Below are 21,776 nucleotides of genomic sequence, written 5' to 3' on the forward strand. Positions count from 1 at the left end.
TTAAGTTACTCGCGCAATTTATTCTGTCTTTGTTTGAACTATATATTTGCTCTATAGTCCCCTCATAATCACATCACTATTCCGACTACACACACACACACACACACACACACACACACACACACACTCACTCACTCACTCACTCACTCACTATATAAAATGATGCCAATTACGTTTGCATCTCCTTCGAACAGATCTAGAGTTAACGAAAACCGTTCTATTTTAAACAGAATACAAACACCAAATACAATGCATGTCACATCTTTTCATAGAGGACAAAAGCCTCCAAGATACTATTCATCTTCACCTGAGTTGTCTGTCAAAGAAGTTCTTCCTTTTCGCAGAAGTTCACAACCACGACCTATTGAGTTCAACCTCGTGATTGAATCTTCACCCTTGGTTTGCTATGGACCTAGAACAGACTCAACTGGAGCACTCTTGTCTGGTCTTCTCTTTCTCCTAGTCAACGCTTACAGCGTGCCAATGTCAAGTGTTACATTGGAGCTTATTCAGGAAAAAACTGTCAGACGGCCGACTATTGGAGCATGCAAAGACTGTGCTCATCGTGTCACAGTTCTTAAACGTTGGGATTTACTCAAGTACCAGACTTCTTTAACCCGCTCAGAGTACGGTTATCCATTTTCACATTTAATTCCCGGAGACTCACCGGCTACTACAAATTCGAGCCTTGTCAACGTCTCATATTACCTTCGGGCAGTTGCAACTCCGAAGGTAAATGACGTTGCACCCATCATAACCACTCGGCCACTATCAGTTTTCAGATCACTCATCTCGACTGACGTTCGCCGCTGTCTAAGAGTATTTCCTCCTACAAATCTCAGTGTGTCGGCTTCATTGCCAGCATCGTGCTACCCCAAGTCTACGTTCACAGTCGGCGTTCAGCTGACAGGCATAGTCAACAAAGAACGACGGTCACGATGGCAGCTACGCAAGTTTATTTGGCGGCTAGATGAAGTTGCACGGCTGAAAGGTACTGGCTGTTCTAAGCATGGAAACGTTGGGCACACGCTCGAAGACGTCAAAACCCTCTCTAATGGCGAGCTTAAGCGTGGCTGGAAGACAGATCTCGCCAACGACGGCACTGTCGAGTTTGAGGCTGAAATTTCTACTTTTAGCGAACTCCCAATTGCATGCAACGTGTCTGTTCCAGACATGGATTTTGAGATCGAGCATATTTTGGTGGCCGAGATGTTAGTCGCTGAGGAATTCCAACCCGCGTCAGGACCTAGTAGTTCTACGCCAACAGGTGCAGCAAGAATCCTCCGGATGCAGTTTAACATCGACATTACTGAACGGGGTGGTCTTGGAATCTCGTGGGATGACGAAGTTCCTCCTACGTACGCTGACGTACCAACCTCACCACCTGGGTACGAATTGCTTGTTCCAAACGGCGATGTTGAACATCTCGTCATGTAATTTTATTACGAATCATTCTTTTATTGCTATTTGCGTTCTTTGGCATAGGTCTATTTTTTTTGCTGGAGTTTGTCATAACGAATGAAAAGTTTCTATGGTTTTAATGTCAGTCACCAAAAATTCGTAGACCAATGACGTAAGCAGTGAGCGACATAATGCGATCGACGGAGACAGCAGCGGGCCGTTCCTCGCTAAACTATAGTGTTTAATCCGAACCAGAATTAGTATATACATACATAACCTTTTCTCTCAGCGGCGGCCCGGCGGCCTAGAAAACAATTAAAAACACAGCAAAATTGTGTGAGCAATAGAAGGTACTGCCAAGGTCCCGTGTCGAAGACAAATTTTTTTTAAGGTTTAAATATTCAACGTGCACTGAGCGCCACACGCCACAGGGGGATTCCCGTACCTATGCGAATTTCATATGCAATCGTGTGTAATTTATTGCCTATTCCCTCGTTACCTTGCAGACACGATAAAAAAAGTAGAAGAAAAATAACACCAACACCACAAAAATAACAAATAACTAAACATGAATGATAATTTTCAACGTATACGTGACGAGGATTGCTAATGAGAACACCAAGCAAACATACTGGCAAATCAATGAAATGGCTAAACAATTCATTTGCTTGACATCTTCCGCCTCCTCAGAAGAAAAGAAATTGGTCAGATAAACTTGTGACGTCGACGTTGGCACTGCCGCGGTCATGATGAACACAAAGTACAAAATGTTGTTGTCGTCAGGAATAAATCCCACTCTGCGAAGCCCTGTTGTCCAAGCAATAGCAATGATTGGCAACACGACCAGCTTTAGCAAAGTCGATGCTACCAATGTCTTCCAAAACCCTTTTGATAGCGATCCAATTTTTAATCGTCCAATCATGGCACCGAGCATAAGCAGACCGCATGGCACGGTAGCTTGTCCAATAAATGTGGCAAAATCCATCACGAAATCGAGCGGTGGGCGACCGTCAGGTGCATTGCGCATTTGAAAATCCGTCTGTACGAACAGGCGCTTGACAGGCGTAATTACAGCAATCACAATCGAAACGATCAGTGACGCTGTTGGAGGCTGATACAAGTTCTTCAAAAAGATGATCCCACGAGCCACAAAAATGTTGTGTCGATGTGCTTGCAGGTCCGTAGTGATTGCACTTACAACAGGGTCTAATGCCAGGCCGTCATCATCAGATTCTTCGTCGATGACTGCAGTCGACGCATCGTTCTGCGCTCGCGAGAGCCTTCGTCTGATTGATCTCACACCTGAAGACTCGGTCGGACGCAAAGAATTGCTTGCAGGGGTCGTTTCTCTTTGAAGTCTAGCCAAACTCGCAACCACGCTTGCCTCGGTCAATGCATTCGACGGTACCCGGGCCAGCCGGTTAAGTTCTTCGTGTGCCATTTGCTGGTAGTTTGGACGACTTGTCGGCGCGAAATTGTTACCGCTCTTTGCCGAATCGTTTGACGACAACTCCATTGCATCCTGTGGTTTTCTCCGCCCGAATTGCAACCACCGCTGTCGTTTTGAATGAGCGTCAGTTGTCTTCTCATCAATATCAAGAGTTGGGACTTTAAAATCTTTTTCAATAGTTTGCACTCCGCCAAACGCAAACATGCCCATGACATACATCGACATGCAAATAGCAATGTATGCAATTCCTCTATCTTCATCTGCTGGTGTGAATGGAGCCGCAGCAGTGATGGTCATGACATATGCCATTGGGATATCGCCAGTGTTGCTAAATACCAATGCCATGTCTGACCCTCCACGCCAATACTTTGGCACTGGTGTAAAACACTTCACAGCCATTCTATCATTTGTCAGATCACACCCAAAGATAAAATACTTCAGAACATACGCAAATACGGCACCGGTGACCATATATACGACACATGTCAAGATACATGTTCCTGCAATCTTCATAGTTCCGGCGTCAAATGCGACAACGACCTTACTGAAAACAATGCAAGGCAGGAAGTAGTTTACAATAATAGTAGACACTTTCCGACATGTGTGCTGATCTAATACGCCTGTGCTCAAGTCAGTCCTGGTCGATTTTGTGCAAATTGAAATGTACCTTTTTTGGAAAATAAAATGCCAAAACATATAGAAAAGAAAATCTTAACGATAGGCTTAACAGCGACAAAAATTGCACCACCAATTGTAAGAGACATTGTATTGAAATATGTAGTTTAATGTGGTAAGCTTAGGTCTGAACCATCAATATCCCTGGATCGTGAAGCGTATAACAGATTCGTGGTACTAAATTTATAGTCTTGATTCATTTATCCGATTTGATATTCCAAAATCGAATTGCTTTCTGCGTTTATAAATGCTTGTATGCAAACTTTCCAACTAATGCTCATATTTAGCATTCAAATACTCGACATTAAGTAAATGCAATACTATCCTACCTAATGCATGCACTAATCTAATACACAGACGAAACCTTTCAACAGATCAATGCTATAAGCCGTTTAACTACTTTTAATTCTGTTAGCCATCTAAATTCACCACCCAAATTCTCCGACCCCTGTTCACTCGGGTCTTCGCATACAAACAACTTCGACTTACCACTTTACAGTTCGCACTTCTATAGACCTCCTTATTCAATGCGAATATTGCAAGAAACACCGACAGAATCTATCACAAACTGTTCTAATGCGAGCAAAGTGGGGGGCCGGACAAGTTCATCATCAACTCCTCCTTGTCGTAGCACGCTAAACTCAAATAGGAACTTTTAGTGATTTGGTTTCCCGCTCTGACCGGATATCACTACATTGAAGTATTTGATTATTCTATGATATGGCTACATAAATACTAAACAAAGTATTAACGTTTTATAAGCATTTTACTTGCAGTATTTACTGAGGTCGAAACATAGTCAACGGAGAGCAGTTCATGCTGTTCAGTCATTTACCCCCACGCTCTACAGAACACACCTATTAAACGTGTCCAAATTCTATTAACATGTAAAACACGCTTCCCTATAAAAGAAAATCTCTTCGCCTTTGTTGCCTGTATCGTGAATTGGTCTAAAGCGTCTAAAGCGTCTAAAGCGTCTAAGGCGTCTATTATGCATTTACTATTCAGTACTCAGCATCTTGCGCTCTATGCGCCTATAATACTTCTCATTGAATCGGTCAATATTTGCAATTGCCTTTGAACAGATGAGGTCAGGTAATACCAAGTAATGCCATTCCTACCCTATGGTACATCCAAGTTCGCTCTTTAAGACTTCCAGTTGACGGCTGACTTCCACCAAAATGTTTTTTCACGATCGTGATCTGGATCTAGCCTCTCATGTGCCATGTAACGAATGTTCAGCAAGCACAAAGATAGCTCCATCAGATCTAAATATGAACAAATCTCTAAAGAGCTAGCCAGTCAAGCAGTCAGCTGCGTCAATAATGCAAATTCTGAATCGAGCGCTTGTTAAACTTGTTAGAAGCAATTCTTTATCCTATTGAAGAGATCAATATCAAAGTCTTGACGTTCAAATTAGATCCCGTGAAGTCATCTCAACATCTTAGTACATCTCCGGCCACATAGTCAAACGTGCAATAGCAATGGTCAACTACGACAATATCAGCACGTTTGAATACGTCTTTGTCACTGAGTATACAAGTACCACTCATACACAACAAAAACGCCCCGTCTATAATGTCATGGGCAATATTGTTTAAACATAAAGCAGATCATCCAGACAAGTCGGTCCAACGTTCTGAATTGACATCGCATCAATGTGAAAAACACGTAGATCTTATTAGTACTTTCACTTAACAAAAATCTCTCCCACCAATGGTATGTAGGTCCGTACTTATTATCGTTGACGATGTTGAATAATCGCGTTGGTATTGTATGTGCAGCTTAAATTCATCGGAGCTTCAGCGCAGTTGCATATTATTGTCTTCGTACAGTCTCTGATTTTGACTTGCTGCAATCCATTGATCATGCTAACAAAGCACTGATCTTTAAAGGTCTGGCGTCGTTTAGCTCGTACTGCAAATGCCGCTTCAATATTCTGTCTATGGCAACTTTGTATCTGATTCAAACACAGATATACCTTCACGAGACATGCTATTCAAAGCATTTATAAAGATGAATGCTTTCTCATTGTATTGTTATAATTCGCAGTGTCATTGATGGATGAGGTTGCTCTATCAGGACTGGCATTCAACTATTGTCGGTATTTTCTGATAAGCGCACACCTTACTTGTCAAACCCTCCCACCTCAATCTCGTCATAAAACGCAGAGTCATTTCGTTATCACGTGATACCCCTGAAAAGTTCAAGACCAAAAAATCTTGAACTCGAGAGAAATCTGAAAAATTCCCAATTGAAAGGTCATCGTGAATTTGCACAACCTGTACTACGTACAAAATGGCCGAAGAAATAGCACGGACAGCTAGTGCGTCATCATCCGTATTACGTGCAGTATTGGACGCAGACCGTGTGGCCGCACTCAAAAGAATTTACCAATTTCTTAAAGATGGGAAGGACAGAATACTAGCCGCAAACAGAGCCGACATGGCTGCTGCCGAGAAGGCAAACGTTGCTGGACCGCTGATTAAACGACTAGATTTATCTAAAGGAGACAAGTTTGATACCATGATTCAAGGTGTACTTGACGTGGCTGCGTTACCTGATCCTATCGGCAAAGTCCAGTTTGCAAATAAGCTTGACGATGGTCTTGACTTGTATCGGATAACTTGTCCTATTGGTGTTTTGCTCGTAATTTTCGAGTCAAGACCTGAAGTCATTGCTAACATTACTGCGCTGGCAATCAAGTCTGGTACGTGTGATTGTGAAAACTAATGCGATGACTAATTTGTTAGCAAACGCAGTAATTCTCAAAGGAGGCAAAGAGTCGTTCCATTCGTTTGCTGCAATTTCTGAATTAGTGAGAGAAGCTCTTGCTGATACGAAGATTCCTTCGGGTGCAGTCCAGTTGATTGAGAGCCGAGAAGACGTGTCCGCGCTGTTGTCTCAGGATCAGTATATTGATCTTGTCATTCCCCGTGGCAGCAACGAGCTTGTCCGGTCAATCAAAAACGGAACCAAAATTCCTGTTCTTGGACACGCCGACGGTTTGTGCTCTGTCTACGTAAACGAGGACGCGGACGCAGAAATGGCGGCAAAAATTGTGGTTGACTCAAAAACAAACTACGTCGCGGCATGCAACGCAATGGAGAGCCTGCTCATTCAGCGGTCGGCACTGTCTACACTTCTCCCTGCTATCGCAAAAGCTTTAACTGAAGCCGGAGTGACATTGAGAGCCACCGACGAGGTTTTAGCTGCGCTCGTGGCTGCAGGCGTTGAAAGCAACGGTCAGGCTCTAATCGTGCCAGCTGCAGACAAGGACTTTGAGACTGAGTTTTTGTCAATGGAAGTCGCTGTTACCGCTGTTGCAGACGTTAACGAGGCCGTTAAGCACATTAACACTCATTCATCCAAGCATACCGATTCGATTGTCACTCCTTCCAAAGCCGTGGCCGAAACGTTCATGAGCGGTGTTGATTCGGCTGGTGTGTTTTGGAACGCTAGCACAAGATTCTCGGACGGATTTAGATATGGATTCGGAACTGAAGTCGGCATCAGCACATCAAAAATCCACGCCCGTGGACCGGTGGGACTAGAAGGTTTGACTTGCTACCAGTACCGGTTGCTTGGTCATGGACAGATTGCAGGTGATTACGTTGGTGCTGGCGGCAGCAAAGAATTTAAACATCAGAAAATTGAGTTATAGTTCAAAATAGAAATAGAAAAAATATTCAAAGACAGAACATGCCAGACCATACTTATGCCAAAACTCCACCCTCCCTCTCAAACACCATACCCCATCAATTAATTCTGAGTAAGCTTTGCAAAATCGTTTGATCTTGATACCAATCGCAATATCGTGGTAGTGTGCCATGAACTGTATTTCTGGCTGATAAGGCCGAAGTGGGGATCGCCTGAACTTCAATTTTGCGGCTATATTTAGCAGTATAACGCTCTCCAATATGACATTCTAGTTCCAAGTCATTGCATAGCTCAATCAATTGGTTGGCCACAACATCAACCACCTTGTCATAATATTCCTTCTCATAAAACGCAAGAGATAATCTGCCTGGAAGATCGGGAACTTTGGACGAACCATAATCCATCTTGTTGATTGCTAAAATGATACGGTTGATACCACTTTTCTCCAAATGATATCGCGTACGGACGAGTGAGTCTTCGTTCAGCTTGACGCTGTTTACCAAATCTGGCTCTGCGTATGACGCATCAACAAATATCACAAGTACGTTTTCTTTGTACTTCTCTGTCTCGCCTTCTTTAATCTCAGCACACTCTGATGGCAATAGTGCGAATCTTTGGCGGTCATGTAAGAAGGTTGCGTTTTCAAACCTCGGTGATTTCACTTCAAAACCAGGCTTTAAATACATCTCGATTTGCTTCAGTCGCCACAAATATAATGCCTCAAAGTATTCAAATATTCTGTCACCCTGACCCAATTCTTTGCCTGAATTGCCGTCGTCCGCTACGTAAGCCACTTCTCCAGGCGCGAAATCATGGCTGTAAGGATCCTGTATGAACCCTTCAAGATGTATGCTACACACTGAAGTCACAAATGTAAGTTTGCCTGATCCGGGGTTGCCAATGACACGAAAACTGATTGGCATGTTGGCTTGAACTTCGGGCTCGTTAAACAGAATGTTGCTGCGCAAAGGGGTTCTTCGGAGTTGCCAATCCACAATCACCGGCATCCGACAGCCAGGACGAGGTGGCAACTTGACCAGTGCTCCACTCATCTTGATTTTTGCAATGAAGAAACTAAAATAAGTTGCTTGATCGTTGATATTGTAGGGGAGATCGTCTGATCAATTGCCCCAGTATCGTTGATCACCCTCTGATTTAATACACCTAACCCTGCAAACGCCTGATTGGCATGACGCGTACTAACAAGAACACCTCATACTTTGAAAATACATCAGGTCGTCTAAGGTCGTAATTATGAACACAGATTTTTGTGAGCGAATCGAATTTTCAAATGTTATTATAAATTGCGAGATATCAGAGTTGGAGTAAGAAAGTTATTGCCAAAGAACAATGAAAACTCCGCGTTATTGATACCGTCTGATTCTGCTGCTGCTTATTATTACAATATTGATGTTGACGGACGTACTGTGTGTATTAAGGTCAAATCTGTAGAGAAGAATACTCCAGATGGAGGATATTCTATGGATCGTTACGCTGTCTAATCTGTGGACAACTCGATACGACACAGCTGTTAGTCAAGAAATGTACCAGATGCAGAGAAAACAGTATGAGCAAGAGGTACTCCGCTCAATTCGTTCTGGTAAGAGTCAATTACACTGTCGGAAATGGTTTTGATCAGAACTTGCATGTTCCCAACTTATAGATGATAAGTTAGGTGATCCTGCGACGGGCATGATACATGATTTTGCCAAGAGCAAATGGTAAACAACACTTACAGCTTATGTTTTTGATTAGATTTTCGGCGCCCAGAAGGCATCATGAGATCAACGAGTTTAGTTTGACAATGCTGTACTACGATTTTAGTAACGCATTTTTAGATGAAGATACAGATAAATCGATCAATGTATTTGATGCTCCGTACAGAAACACGCAAATCAACTGTAAGTTAACATGTATGCTAAATTGAGTCTATAATATATTAAGACAACTAAAAAAAGATTTACAATCAGGAGGCCGCTCAATTACTAACCCATATACATATACAAGTTGATGGTCTTTAATCCCTCAAATCCCATGCAAAATACTTCGTCGGCCACTTCAGCGTATATGTGAAGATTGGTTCTGACAAGATTAGACTCAATTCAAGCCTTCTTAAACTCTCTGCTCAACAGCGGTGTCAACTGACATACGCTCTGCTGGCTGTTCTAATGCCTGCTCTTTCTCGATCACTGGCAAGACAGCATTAGTTTGGTGCTGAAACCCACGCTCAAACGACAGGCCGAGACGTTCGACTGAAATTTTTCTGCTGGCATAAACGAAATACGTGCACAAGATTGGCAACGTAATCACATCTAAAACACCGTAAAAAGCAGCTTCTGAATCAAGCGAAATGACATTTCCACCCTCTGAAAGACCGAATGAAATTGGATATAAAGTCCAAATGAATGACACACCTGCAAGCATAACTAAGAAGTGCTTGTAGACATCAGACCCTTGTTCCTTTGCAGCTGGACGAGCTACAAAGATCAAGTGGTACATAACCAAGAACCATGCACAAACGCCAAAAGTAAAGAAACCCCACTTATACGACGACTCGACTAAGGAAGCAACCAAAGCCGCGACAACGTAGATTTCCTGTGCTCCTAATGTGAATAAAATCGTTGGCCATGCAACACCAGAAAACATTAAGATGTTTGCCAAAATTAACGGCGAAGACAAAAACCATCCAATGTACCTTGAAAATCGTAAGCAACCTTTCATCTTGATAATTTTCCTAAACTTGCATACCTTGCATAGAAGATCTGACGAAGACCGCCACCCATATAGTGCGTAAACTCGGTCTGAATTCCAGTGACACCAAGATTAGCAGCCATGGTAAAGTACGTCAACGCTGTGAACATAGCAGCGCCGATACTGAAATAGTGGAACACACGTTCCTTTCTTGGGACAAAGTAAGCTGAACCCACGAATCCCAAAGCCGTGACTGCGAATAACGCAAACGCTGCCCATAACCAGTCACTACCGTGTGATGTTAATCTGATTCTGATATCTTCAGCTACCGGATTAACATTGACGGCATCATTCTCACGACGGGCGAGTTCCTCAATGGAACGCTCGTAAATTTCCCATGCTTGTCCTTGCATAGACTGTATTAACTGTAAACTTTTGTTGATTTGATGTATAACCGTATAACCGATTGAATACTATAGTAAAGCAAAACAGAAGAGACTGCCATAAAGGAATCAGGACGCACTTAAATATTGCTGTTCGGTATCGATAAGTCCGAGCCGCGTGATTCTTCATATCTCGTGAGCGTGCGGCTGAGAGTCTGTTCGCGATTATCAAGCGAGAAAGTGACGTCAGTAATTTTGCTAGGACTTTCTAGAGTTGCGCCACATCCGATGTATCCATTTTAGTGTGAATGCTCCACCACAACCGTACGCCACCGTACGCTTGCGTTGTGTGACGTTCATTCAGGTAATTAACGTCTTCATCACCGACTTTTACGACAAATCAGATGATTTTTGTAAAACAACATACAGCAATTAACAGGATTCTGTGTGACTACAAGCTAAATCAGATATATATTATGGCTATTAATTTATCATCAGCATCGTCATTGACTGAGTATTTTTTACGCTGAGATAGAAACATCCGCCGAGACTTGTCGCCTGAACAGCAGTGGTTTAGTCAAAACGTCAGCATTAAGTAATACGTAGTTCTGAATGAGCCTTTACGAAAGGATACGTCCACAATTGCTTGACTTTAAATATTTAAAAGCACTTTGAATTACGTAATATATTGAATATTGTGCATTTTGTAGCACGAACACTAGCTGTCAGATATCAGGTTTAGCATATTGTACATCAGAAAAATAATTATTATCCAAGGGAAACTTAACAGTATATTAAGACGAATGTTAAGAAAACGCCAAAGATAAATACAAATGAAATGTTAAAGACTACGAATGCCACCAGATGGTAACAAGTGACAATCTACGACGTGAATATAGTATTAGAATGTGTATTGCTTAGTAAAGACTACTTATACTAAATATTAAAAATTAAATGTACCTCATGACTCATTAAAAGGGCAAAATAAACTCCAAACCATTTATATGCTTTAAACAGCAATCTCAGCGTTGACTGCGGTCTCTGTCGAGCGACGTTCCTCAGCAGCAGCTCCGACAGCTGGCTGCTCAATAGCGGCTTGTTTCTCCGACACTGGCAAGACTGCCGACGCGGTGTGCTTAAATCCACGCTCAAATGCGAGACCAAGACGTTCTACTGAGATCTGACGACTAGCGTAGACAAAGTACGAGCCAAGAACTGGGAGTGTAATGACGTCCAAAACACCATAGAATGCAGCCTCGGAGTCAGGAGCAATGACATTACCGCCCTCAGACAGACCGAACGAGATAGGATACAAGGTCCAGATAAATGACACACCTGCAAGCATAACTAAGAAGTGCTTGTAGACATCGGATCCCTGTTCCTTTGCAGCTGGACGAGCGACAAAGATCAAGTGATACATCACCAAAAACCAAGCGACAACACCAAATGTAAAGTAACCCCACTTGTAGGAAGTATCAACAAGAGCTGCAATCAAAGTAGCTACAACGTAGATTTCCTGAGCGCCGAGTGTGAATAAAACCGTAGGCCATGCGACACCAGAGAACAATAAGATGTTCGACAAAATCAAAGGAGAGGTCATAAACCATCCAATGTACCGGGCGTAGAAAATCTGACGAACACCACCGTTCATGTAATGAGTGAACTCGGTAGCAATACCGGTCGAACCAAGGTTAGACGCCATGGTGAAGTAAGTCAAAGCTGCAAATAAAGCAGCGCCGATACTAAAGTAGTGGAAAACACGTTCTTTTCTAGGAATGAACGCGGCCGAAACGACAAAGCCAATTGCCGTGACTGAAAATACAGAGAAAGCAGCCCAGTACCAATCACTACCGTGGCTTGTAAGCCTGATTGTGATATCACTAGGAACCTGGTTGATCGAAGTAGCCTCGTTAGCACGAGCTAATAATGTTGAAGCGATCATAATAATTGTGAATTGATTTGTTTTGTGTTGATTAGATGTAGACTGTTTGTTGTCTGTTATCAAAACTGATGAGGAAACAAGACTGATAGCAGGGACAGTCGAGGGCATTATATAGTTGGCGAACTGGCGCGGATTAGACGGCCTGAGGTCATTGTGCGGCTCACACATGTTCACGGAGCTCGGAATCAGGGGGATGACAAATGACGGCATTGTGCAGGAGTTCCCATCGAGCTAGTGGCATGGATAACTCGGGTCTAAGTTTGCCACGAAACCCTATACTTTGTTCTATTTGTCGTCATTTTTACTATGCTTTATTATTATTGTATTGCAATTGTAGTACTTATTAGTATTAAAAATACAGTGATATTCCAGCTCAGTATAATAATCACCAAATTATTCAGAAACAAAAGTTGAACGCGGAGATAAGCGGTCAAAATAGAGTCGTCGCGTGAGTTCTGGTCGATTCGACGCGGTCCCGAAAGTTCCATATGTTAATACAGTAAATTACCCTAACCCGTAATATTATCCTGCTGTTTCGTCATTAATGGCTTGACTTCTGTTGATTATGATATCAAATAAAGAGAGTATTAAGCGTAAGCATAATTAGTGTTAAAGCGCCATGAACTGATTTCTATGAGATTCGATTCATTCGGAACGTACGGATATTACGTCACTATTAAATACGCAAAACTTCACAAAATACGCAAAATTGATGAACTCACCCTCATCTTCAAATCTCACGATTATGAGGTCATCTGTATAAAACATGAAGTGTAATTAGTAACAGGAAAAGACTTTTTTCATTTCACATATCGCTTCTATACCTATGTACAATTGTTACAATATACAATTCGAAACTAAGTCCGGATGCCGCTTAAGTCACCACCTTTTAATACAGCCGGATATCGCTTTCCTCTGATACCAAACACTTGCTGGTTCATTTGGTAAGGTTCTTCCGGCTTGAGATCGTTAATTTCCCATTTTGTACTGTAAAAGACGTTCTGACCGGGCGTCATGAGCACGTCTAACTCATCGCCAAATTTCTCGTTGACCCAGTCCCAGTCCCGTCGATTGTCCGCCTCATGAAATCCGGTGACGAAAACAGCACACTTGGATTCCAATAAGGCCGGCATCGACTTCTCCCACTGGTCCATGGCTTCAGGTGCACCGAGACCGGGATGGAACAAAAAGAAAACATCGTAGTATGGATCGTAAGGTGTGAATGTCTGGGCTTCATGGATGACATGGAAGTAATCAGTGTGATACGACACAATAAAGTTCGAGCTGATGCGTTCGGTCACGACCGTGTCATCGTACACGTACTGCTGCTTTGCACGGTCAAACAGAGCTTCTGGTCCAATGAAGTGGATGTGTACGTTTGGTCTTTGGAATAAAAACAGCAGCTGTGTCCAAACTTCAAGCGGTAATTGCGACTCAGATCGGGCACCAACAATAAATATCCGAACAGGCTGGCCAAGATTGACTGATCCATCTTGATTGGTTATAGGCATAGGCAAGACTTCGGGGAAGAGGGTGTATCGTAAAGCTAGTTCTGATCAGTCACACTCCACAACAGCACATGAGCGGCACTTTACCGGCAAGAGACTTGAGGCCTTCGAGAGTTAATCGCTTGGACGAATAAGTGTACGGCGATCCCTGATGAATGATTGAACCAATCGTGATGGGGTACGACAAGATCTTTGTCGCATGAGCCATCTCAAACTCGGTATCCATCGAATGGAAATCCCGAGTGTACAGAAGCGTATCCCAATCTGCGAAGTTAATCGCAACATCTGAATCCTGAGCCGGCGGCATCTGAAACTCGTCAAACTGACGGCCTGACCTGATGTCGTGCTCGAACACGTTCGCCAGCATCAACTTCTCGCATATGTACTCGTGGTGATGCGTATCTGCTTTCCAGACTTCTTCCGAATGATGAGTAGGGATTCCGCAGTTCGGACACGTAAATTGAATATCAAGTCCAGTGACGGGACACTTTGCGAGCGCTTTGATTGACGCTGCTCTGTTTCTGAGCGCCAGCGACGGCGAGTCCTCCCACACGTGAAATCTATTTTTAAACGTCGGCTCGTTCTCGCGATGCTCGTCATTAAATCCGAACGTCCACTTGATGGCCTTCCACACAAACGTCCGCTGCTGAATCTGAATCGGTGCTCGCTTGTATCCTCTTAACACCTGTCTCTGAGTCGTGAAATGTCTGCTGCAACTACTCAGCGACATCTGCAACCTCACCAGAGGCACACGAGCAGAACTAAACAGACTCATCTGGGGTCCTCGAGTGGCTGCGGTCGTGAAAGGGTTTTGTGGTGTTGATAACTTCGTGAAAAGCGTGAGAGATTAAACTTTGCTCTGACAACTTTCTCGGGATGAAGTGCGTACTTATTCTTTTAGTTATACTGAAATAGTAAATATATGTTAATTCATTCTTAACTATTGTGTTTAATTGTATACTTCCGCATGAAACTACCATATAAGTATATGACTAAGCACACGCGTAGTGCTGACGTAAACTGCCACGAAGTATCTCCAGATGGGCCTTTCCAATGCTTCACTTGCATACCACGCAATCAACAGCCTCAACCTTCAATTGACTGTTCTAACTATACTAAAACCATGGCCGAGAACGAGCCAGAGTTGGTGGCACCTTCGCCCGACTCACAGGCTGACATTGTAGCCGGCGGTGCTGCAATACACGAGCGCACGATCCGGTTACGTATTTCGTCTCCTGCTGCGCTGCCAGCGAGTGTAACTTCTACGCTTGAGTTTGAGCTGATGGCGACAGAGACGGTATTGAGTATGAAGAAGCAAGTTGCAGAAAAACTACACGACGCGCTGTTGTTTGCGACTGGTGAACCCTGGACTTCAACGGTTTATACACTTGATGTTCAGAACGCGAATGAGGAGCTCGTGAGAGACGTCAAGGGTGATTCTATAATGAGGATTATATTTCAAGGCAGATTTCTGAAGGACGAGTTGACTTTGGCTGAGATCGTTCGAGATGTGAGCGTTTGAGCAGTTTATGAATGATTTCTGACTAACAATCATTAGAATGATCAAGTCACTTTCCACATGATGCTAAAGCCTTCAATTGTAGATGTCCTAACAACAGCATACAGACAACAGACGACAACTTCGTCTCAAACACCGGGCGTATCACACCACACCCCGGCAGATCTGTTTGGTTCTTCGCCAGCGACCCCACAGTCCATTCCAGCAATGTCACTTCCTCCCGCACCGGTCGGTACCAACATCGTACTTTATCAAGACCCTCAGGCAAGAACACCGCTACTTTCGCCTTACTCAACGTATCCTGTCGTTACAAACAATGGACATCTGGCGCTACTCGTGTCGCCGCAAGGAATAAGCGACTTTGCAAACGCCGGCATCTCGATCTTGCCTGGTAACAGTTCATTGATACCCGGAGTCCCTCATGGAGACGGCGACTCGTCGTATCTCGCCGGGTTTCCCGCGGATTTGGCAATGATGTTGCAAACAAATAACCCACATCAAGGGCCTCCACCTCACGATTTCAATAACATCATCAACAACAACATTAACAACAACAACTTATCACTCTTATCCCGACTTCGCACAACACTATCAGATTTACGAAACAACGCACAACGGCTCAGAAACACACTCGCACTCACATGGCTCTTCCTCAGACTCGTCTTCTTTGTCAGCATTCTTGCAGGCGAGCTCGGCGGGTCTCGGTTCTGGACCGTTACGTTCTTTGCAATCGCAATCTTTCTCTGGCGTGCAAACCTGATGACCGGAATTGGCGCAGGACTCGGCAGACGGGTATTCAATAACGTCAATATGCCGCAAAATAATAACAATAATAACATTAACAGAGGTGTCGTTGGCACTATCTTCCTCAGAGACGAGCACCTGGACGTGATTGAAAACGAGCCAAGACTGCGCAGGCTGTTACGCGAACTTGAACGCGTGGTAGTCGTGTTTGTCGGAACGCTGGTTCCGGCTGTGTACGACACTTGGCACCGACACGAACTCGCAATGGAAGAAGCCCGTGCCCGACGTCAACGCGAACGTGAGGCCGAGGCCGAGGCCATTGCTGCCGCCACCGCTGCTGCTGCTACTGCTGCTACCGACGCTACTGAGCAAGATCCTCAACCGACTGAAAACCAACCACAGACTGAAGAGCAGGCACCAGCTGACGTGCAAGCGCAACCAGTTGAAAACCAAGTCGTCGAGCAAGCACCTGTGTTCGAGCAAGAAGCTGAACCAGAAGCCGACGAACAAGTTGTTGACGCTGACGTGATGATGGAAGATCATCGCATTCGTCATCGCCATGTCCGGACCCATTCATCCAGTTGATATTCATTTTTGCACATGTGTTTCTTTTTTCTATTCTGGACTTTTGGCGTTTTCTTTAGCTTGATTGATTCGAATTGTTTGATACTGTACAATCGGGCAGATAAATACATTAACAATAACGCAACAGTCAATATACATAAACATATTAAACCCATTCCAGACTCTTCCGCCAAATGAACGGACCAAAAAGCAAAAAACAATCTACACATAAAAAAAAAGAAAGGATGATAATAAATGCAAACGGCTCGCCATTGCTATGTTTCTTTTAGCGAGAAAAGCTGGAAATAATGTTAAACGCCCACATGGACGCAAGAATCGTAAATAGTCGGACTCGGAGATCACCCATCTCGTTCCATATGCTCTCCACCATAGGATGCTCGAGTAATTTGCCTGCAAACGAGTTACGCAGCACGTCGTTGGTCCTCGTCGTGTTGCCATTGCTGCCGAAATCGCCCTTTTCAATATCAGCCGCATTCTCAGGCCGGGCCTGTGTTTCGGCGAGCCCAGCAGCCGCGGTGGACGCCGATTCGTCTGTTGGCTCAGCTGGTGCAAATCCGGATGGCTGCTCGGCGGCCGGCGACGGGACCGACGCGGTCTCAGACTCAGATACGGTCGTTTGCTCCGTCTTCTCGGGTTCGACCACCGGCAGCACTTCTTTCGGTGGCTGAGGAGCTTTTGGTTTCGGTGCCGGTTTCTTGATGCCATTCACGATTGCCGCGGTCAACTTGCCAGTTGCATCAGCAGTCACGTTCGAGACGAACAAAAACAACGGCGTCGTGACGAGCAAGTTCAGTACTCGGTGTCGGGACGAGATGACCTCCAGAACGCCGTTGGTGTCGGCCGCCATCCAGATGTGGAATTGCAGCGTGAACGTCTCAAGTGAGCATGTACCAACCCAAGCCCACGCGGTCGAGTAGATGTTTTGTGCGCCGTGAGTCGCGTTGCGGAGGAAGAGGAATCCGAGGATAGGCAGGAATGAAATGTACGGGTGCCACGAGTTGTACTCGACCTTGGATGACCAAGTCTCGGTCATGGCCCAGTATACAAACAGAGCAGCTACTGACGCACCTAGGATTGCAAGTCGCGCTGTCGGCCAGTTTGGGTGCTGCACCAACTTGAGTTCGGCAAACTTGATTGACAGCAAACCACCAAGCATGCCAATGAACACAATGTACATGTCCAGCTGGACACGGAATCGCCACTCCTTCAAGTTCCAGGAAATGAAAAACACTCTCTCAAGAACGAACCAGATACTTTCCAAGAAACCGTGAACAGACACGAGAAGGTTAACAATTACGGCCGACACCGCGATCTTCGCAACCAAAAACCTGATGTCCTTATTTCTCTGAGACTGCACGTACATAGTCGCGTACACAACCAGGAACCAAAAACTAGACAGCGGGGCAAAGTAGTAAAAAAGATAGTCAGTGTTCATGATATATGCGAGTGCACATGATAACATGTTGAGACGGACAAGCACAGACGCAACACGCTTGATTCCGAAATCCGCCTTCTTGTAAAAAAACACAGTGTGGCCGTATCCAGTCATAAACAAGTAAGCAGCAACCATAACACGGATGACCTTATAAATGGGAAGAACTTTAGACGCACCGGTGATGTGGTAAATCAAGACCATAATCTGCATCCATCCCTTCCACTCGTTCGACTGGTCTCTACCCATGAATCCTTGCTCTGAATCCGAACGCTTGAGTGTGAGAGCACCGATGACAATGGTCATGATTGTCATGACGGTGAACTGCGAGGTTAAGAACTGCTTGGCGGCCTTGTTGAAGAGCGAAGATCGGTCTGCAAAGTAGCAGTAACTCAAAGTAGTAGCAAAAATGAAACCGGCGGTAATTAACGCGTTGCCGGACGCACCTTCGCTCCACATTCTGGGAGACGAGAGCAACCGAGACGAGTTGATGTAAAGCGCGGGCATGACCAAGACTACGACAATCAGTACAATCCACTGAATAAATGTTGGCCCAGGATATCTGTAGCAGCACGTCTTATCATATGGATATCCATTCAAGTCCATTAACTTCTGATTGCAGCGCATGTTGAGCAACAAATCGGCCTTTGCCTTTGCGACGTTTTGAGTCGAGTGAATTCCACTTTCGTCGGAAGCGTACATGCTCTTGGTCATCATGTCATTAATTGCCGACGGCACGATGATGCCCGACTGCTGTGAGATCCACTTGAGGTAATTATTCATGTATTCAATCTCTGATTTCAGGATTGTACCCGACCGCTCGACATTGAGCTTTGTGTATTCTGGCACAGTGACAGGTAAGATAAATGGCAGACTGTAGTATTGAGGACAAGCCTTAACAGTCTCTACTATTCTGTCTGTATGCTCTTTCCAGACGTTGACGCCGTTGTCTCCCAAATATCTCGCAAACCAAAGACCACCACCCAGCACGACATAAGCATTTGGTAATTCTGCGTCTTGCCCACACGCCGACACTCGTCTCAACGCCGTCGAGTTCAAATACGGATCCCATAGAAACTCAACACTGAGTTCGTCTTTGACGAATCTGATATCCGAGTGCTTTTCAGTCGTTTCGGACACTGATGGATCGAGTGTCATGACAGTCTGCCAGAACAATTGACGAACAGTCGAGTCGCCAGCGAACAGAACATGTTGCTCACGTAAACATTGATTCGCATCTTTTGTGTTGTAATTGCGGAATTTACAGCCTGGCGGTTGCCAATTTGAAGGGCCATTGGCAGATTCGGGGAAATCATCGAGCCATTCACCAGCGGCTAAAAGCGCACCGCATTTGTACGGATCGAATACGTCTAAATTAAAAAAAAAAGTAAGAATACGCAAGTACCGTACGTTTACCAATTGAATCCATACCTGAAGCGGCGTAACGCCAAAGGGCTACTACAAAGACAAATACGCCGTATATAAAGAACGAGCGTTTAACGTGATCCCCGCCTGGCATTAACTGAGAAAGCAGAATAGCCATCACTAAGCAAAGTCCAATTGAGTAGAAACAACAACAACCAAAGGAAATGCAAGAAGATTCGAAAGCTTCGTAAACTTATCACAAGAACACAATAGGGTGCCGCTCTAGAGTGCCGCTCTTCGCATGCCGCAATTTGCTGCAGCAAGACGGCTATGTATATTAGAGTATGGCGCGGTATAGTGTATACTGCTTTCCAAAAGTATGTCTCATTTATTTTGCTGACTAAGCATTGAATTATATAGAGGCCATCAATTACACAATGGGTATTATTCCTCGCACCACTGAAAGCCGTGTTTTTACACTAAATACACGCGTAATTAGAAGCTTTATTCTGCATAAATCAATAATATCTCCACAATAACCATGATTTATTGGTATGGCCGCGTCGTGTGCCGTTGCCTTCGCGTTTGTTCTTCCGGAGTCAATTCCAGTCAGTTCAGAGATGGACTAGAGTTTAACGATATGCAAACCTTCCTTAATGCAAACAGTATTTTGAGCTTTATGCATCAATGTTCTGCGTGATGCGACGGCATTGCAACATAGAGGCATGGCAAGATGAAAATCGTAGTACTATACTAACTAGTAATATGCTAGTAACAGATATTGTATCATAAATCTATTCTATCGTAAACCGCCAATCTAAACTAATTTATCTAGTCTTCTTGACTTCTTCAGTAGACGTAGGGCCAATTCCATTGAAGTTTCTGTACATCTTAATACCATCACCTTCAACGAACTGACATGCGCGTGCAGACCTGTAGAGTGACACGAGCATGTTGGTCTTATCTTGCTTGTAGTGCTTTCCCATAACCTTGCGAATAGCTTTTGTAGCTTCTTCGGCGTGATAGAATGGCATTCTAGATGAGTAGTGGTGTGCAACATGGGTCTCAATAATCTCATGAAAAAAGTGGCGGCCAATGAAACCAAAGTCACGGTCAATGGTGGCTGCAGCACCTTTAGCAAAGGTCCACTCATTATCGTCATAATGGGGAAGGGAAGCATCAGTGTGCTGGAGATAGGTAATGCACACTTTGATATGTTAGACTAGATCTGACGCTACAAACTGAACAAACATACCAAGCCAGTGGTTAACCCACAAGTAAGGAATGAAGTAAAACATGGAGTAGTTGAACAATCCAAAATTCTGGATAGCAAGCCATGACAAAGTCAAGCTGATGGCGATACCGACGTCAGAAATAATAATATCCCAGAAATCCTTTTCGTCGAACATAGGAGCAGAAGGAATGTAGTGGTTCAATTTCAACTTGCTAACACTGTACTTCTGTCCCGTGACGTTGGCAATCAAGTAAGTTGGGAAACCGAATGCCTGCTGGATAAAAAGCCAGTACAACGTGACAATTGGCATTTCCTCAGTGGCCTCTTGGATGTTGCGCGACAGCATGTAACGCTCCTTGCTCTTTGGGACGAAGACCATATCACGAGCAAGATTACCGGTAGCCTTGTGGTGCTTTGAGTGACTGATACGCCATGAATGGTAAGGAACGAGAACTAGAGAGTGCATGAACCAGCCCATGATGTCGTTTGCGATCTTGTAAGGAGAGAAAGCACCGTGTCCACACTCATGAGCCAAGACCCAGATACCAGTGCCAACAATTCCTTGAGCGACAGTATACGCAGCCCACGCGATACCTCTGAGATATACTGAGGGAATATTAGGGATTTGAAGGGCGAGCGTGACAAGGACAGCGACATAGAAGAAGTCACGGAGGACAAAGAGCATACTGTGGGTTAAGGAGCGCTCGAAGCATCTCTTAGGAATGGCGTCCAGAATATCTTTCATAGTATATTCAGGCGCAGTGAAGACATTGCCATACGTATCAAGGACTTCCTTTGTAGCCGATTCCCTCTCAGTATAAGTGACTGTCGACATTTTCAAAGGGCTTAGAAATGAGGCAAAGATGCGTGAAGAGAGTGAAAGGAAAAGTGGAAGAGGAAGAAAGGGAATCACGAGAAAAAATTAAGGACTGACCCGACTGCTATCGCGGGTAAGGTAGCTTTGAGTTCAAGCAAATTCACCAAGACATGGGTCCAGTTGGGGAAATCTGATAACGCGGACAGTGCAATTATTTACGTTAATATATACTTATTACTATTATATCATTATTATATTGTCGTATTACTGTAATTAAGTAGAAACGTAGTTATATTGCAAAGTAAATCCAAGTAATTGAGTAAGAGTGAGGAGAGAAACATAAAAATCATGTTATTGCTCTGTTAAGTAA

General features: G+C 44.2%; 9 protein-coding genes across 9 annotated transcripts; 3 read left to right on the forward strand and 6 right to left on the reverse strand.

Annotated features, from left to right (window-relative positions):
• The first annotated feature begins 89 nt into the window (after positions 1 to 89).
• V1512DRAFT_260621 (uncharacterized protein) lies at positions 90 to 1,723 on the forward strand. The gene has a single exon (XM_066915906.1). The coding sequence runs from the start codon at positions 160 to 162 to the stop codon at positions 1,435 to 1,437; it is 1,278 nt and encodes a 425-aa protein (XP_066772763.1). The 5' UTR covers positions 90 to 159; the 3' UTR covers positions 1,438 to 1,723.
• Positions 1,724 to 1,963: 240 nt separating this feature from the next.
• Positions 1,964 to 3,615, reverse strand: V1512DRAFT_205259 (auxin efflux carrier; the record flags this gene model as incomplete). The annotated part of the gene is made up of 3 exons (XM_066913353.1): positions 1,964 to 3,251; positions 3,300 to 3,471; positions 3,519 to 3,615. 3 exons carry the CDS (start codon positions 3,613 to 3,615, stop codon positions 1,964 to 1,966), a joined length of 1,557 nt encoding a protein of 518 aa, XP_066772764.1.
• A 2,164-nt stretch (positions 3,616 to 5,779) lies between these two features.
• On the forward strand, positions 5,780 to 7,222 carry V1512DRAFT_260625 (Aldehyde/histidinol dehydrogenase). The gene is made up of 2 exons (XM_066915907.1): positions 5,780 to 6,236; positions 6,280 to 7,222. Exons 1-2 carry the CDS (start codon positions 5,825 to 5,827, stop codon positions 7,188 to 7,190), a joined length of 1,323 nt encoding a protein of 440 aa, XP_066772765.1. The 5' UTR covers positions 5,780 to 5,824; the 3' UTR covers positions 7,191 to 7,222.
• V1512DRAFT_260627 (uncharacterized protein) lies at positions 7,173 to 8,383 on the reverse strand (the record flags this gene model as incomplete). The annotated part of the gene is made up of 1 exon (XM_066915908.1): positions 7,173 to 8,383. A coding segment is annotated over exon 1 (950 nt), but the record flags the coding sequence as incomplete, so codon positions are not given.
• Positions 8,384 to 9,033: 650 nt separating this feature from the next.
• V1512DRAFT_260631 (uncharacterized protein) lies at positions 9,034 to 12,267 on the reverse strand. The gene is made up of 2 exons (XM_066915909.1): positions 11,420 to 12,267; positions 9,034 to 9,424 (listed from the first exon to the last, which is right to left on the reverse strand). Exons 1-2 carry the CDS (start codon positions 12,200 to 12,202, stop codon positions 9,299 to 9,301), a joined length of 909 nt encoding a protein of 302 aa, XP_066772767.1. The 5' UTR covers positions 12,203 to 12,267; the 3' UTR covers positions 9,034 to 9,298.
• A 715-nt stretch (positions 12,268 to 12,982) lies between these two features.
• V1512DRAFT_260637 (uncharacterized protein) lies at positions 12,983 to 14,649 on the reverse strand. The gene is made up of 2 exons (XM_066915910.1): positions 13,798 to 14,649; positions 12,983 to 13,748 (listed from the first exon to the last, which is right to left on the reverse strand). Exons 1-2 carry the CDS (start codon positions 14,483 to 14,485, stop codon positions 13,060 to 13,062), a joined length of 1,377 nt encoding a protein of 458 aa, XP_066772768.1. The 5' UTR covers positions 14,486 to 14,649; the 3' UTR covers positions 12,983 to 13,059.
• A 65-nt stretch (positions 14,650 to 14,714) lies between these two features.
• V1512DRAFT_222996 (uncharacterized protein) lies at positions 14,715 to 16,682 on the forward strand. The gene is made up of 2 exons (XM_066913753.1): positions 14,715 to 15,220; positions 15,269 to 16,682. The coding sequence occupies exons 1-2, from the start codon at positions 14,834 to 14,836 to the stop codon at positions 16,556 to 16,558; spliced, it is 1,677 nt and encodes a 558-aa protein (XP_066772769.1). The 5' UTR covers positions 14,715 to 14,833; the 3' UTR covers positions 16,559 to 16,682.
• On the reverse strand, positions 16,614 to 19,945 carry V1512DRAFT_236428 (10 TM acyl transferase domain found in Cas1p-domain-containing protein). The gene is made up of 2 exons (XM_066914119.1): positions 19,422 to 19,945; positions 16,614 to 19,360 (listed from the first exon to the last, which is right to left on the reverse strand). Exons 1-2 carry the CDS (start codon positions 19,531 to 19,533, stop codon positions 16,824 to 16,826), a joined length of 2,649 nt encoding a protein of 882 aa, XP_066772770.1. The 5' UTR covers positions 19,534 to 19,945; the 3' UTR covers positions 16,614 to 16,823.
• A 237-nt stretch (positions 19,946 to 20,182) lies between these two features.
• V1512DRAFT_204994 (fatty acid desaturase-domain-containing protein) lies at positions 20,183 to 21,424 on the reverse strand (the record flags this gene model as incomplete). Its single annotated transcript, XM_066913343.1, has 2 exons — positions 20,183 to 20,562; positions 20,611 to 21,424. 2 exons carry the CDS (start codon positions 21,422 to 21,424, stop codon positions 20,183 to 20,185), a joined length of 1,194 nt encoding a protein of 397 aa, XP_066772771.1.
• Between the last annotated feature and the right edge of the window lie 352 nt (positions 21,425 to 21,776).

The sequence above is a fragment of the Lipomyces arxii genome (assembly GCF_038497795.1).
Source record: "Lipomyces arxii strain Phaff 12-163 unplaced genomic scaffold V1512scaffold_4, whole genome shotgun sequence".
Classification (NCBI taxonomy): domain Eukaryota; kingdom Fungi; phylum Ascomycota; class Lipomycetes; order Lipomycetales; family Lipomycetaceae; genus Lipomyces; species Lipomyces arxii.

What these genes read in the sequence shown, in the direction of transcription:
- V1512DRAFT_260625 (XM_066915907.1), top strand. Translation starts at nt 5,825, where the DNA reads ATGGCCGAAGAAATAGCACGGACAGCTAGTGCGTCATCATCCGTATTA. An exon ending in TGCGCTGGCAATCAAGTCTG is followed by an intron (nt 6,237 to 6,279) that starts GTACGTGTGATT and finishes CTAATTTGTTAG; the next exon opens with CAAACGCAGTAATTCTCAAA.
- V1512DRAFT_260631 (XM_066915909.1), bottom strand. Translation starts at nt 12,202, where the DNA reads ATGATCGCTTCAACATTATTAGCTCGTGCTAACGAGGCTACTTCGATC. An exon ending in TCTCAGTAGAACGTCTTGGT is followed by an intron (nt 9,425 to 11,419) that starts CTCGCATTTGAG and finishes GAACGTCTCGGC; the next exon opens with CTGTCGTTTGAGCGTGGGTT.
- V1512DRAFT_260621 (XM_066915906.1), top strand. Translation starts at nt 160, where the DNA reads ATGATGCCAATTACGTTTGCATCTCCTTCGAACAGATCTAGAGTTAAC.
- V1512DRAFT_260637 (XM_066915910.1), bottom strand. Translation starts at nt 14,485, where the DNA reads ATGAGTCTGTTTAGTTCTGCTCGTGTGCCTCTGGTGAGGTTGCAGATG. An exon ending in AGGCCTCAAGTCTCTTGCCG is followed by an intron (nt 13,749 to 13,797) that starts GTAAAGTGCCGC and finishes GATCAGAACTAG; the next exon opens with CTTTACGATACACCCTCTTC.
- V1512DRAFT_222996 (XM_066913753.1), top strand. Translation starts at nt 14,834, where the DNA reads ATGGCCGAGAACGAGCCAGAGTTGGTGGCACCTTCGCCCGACTCACAG. An exon ending in TGGCTGAGATCGTTCGAGAT is followed by an intron (nt 15,221 to 15,268) that starts GTGAGCGTTTGA and finishes AACAATCATTAG; the next exon opens with AATGATCAAGTCACTTTCCA.
- V1512DRAFT_236428 (XM_066914119.1), bottom strand. Translation starts at nt 19,533, where the DNA reads ATGGCTATTCTGCTTTCTCAGTTAATGCCAGGCGGGGATCACGTTAAA. An exon ending in TTGGCGTTACGCCGCTTCAG is followed by an intron (nt 19,361 to 19,421) that starts GTATGGATTCAA and finishes TTTTTAATTTAG; the next exon opens with ACGTATTCGATCCGTACAAA.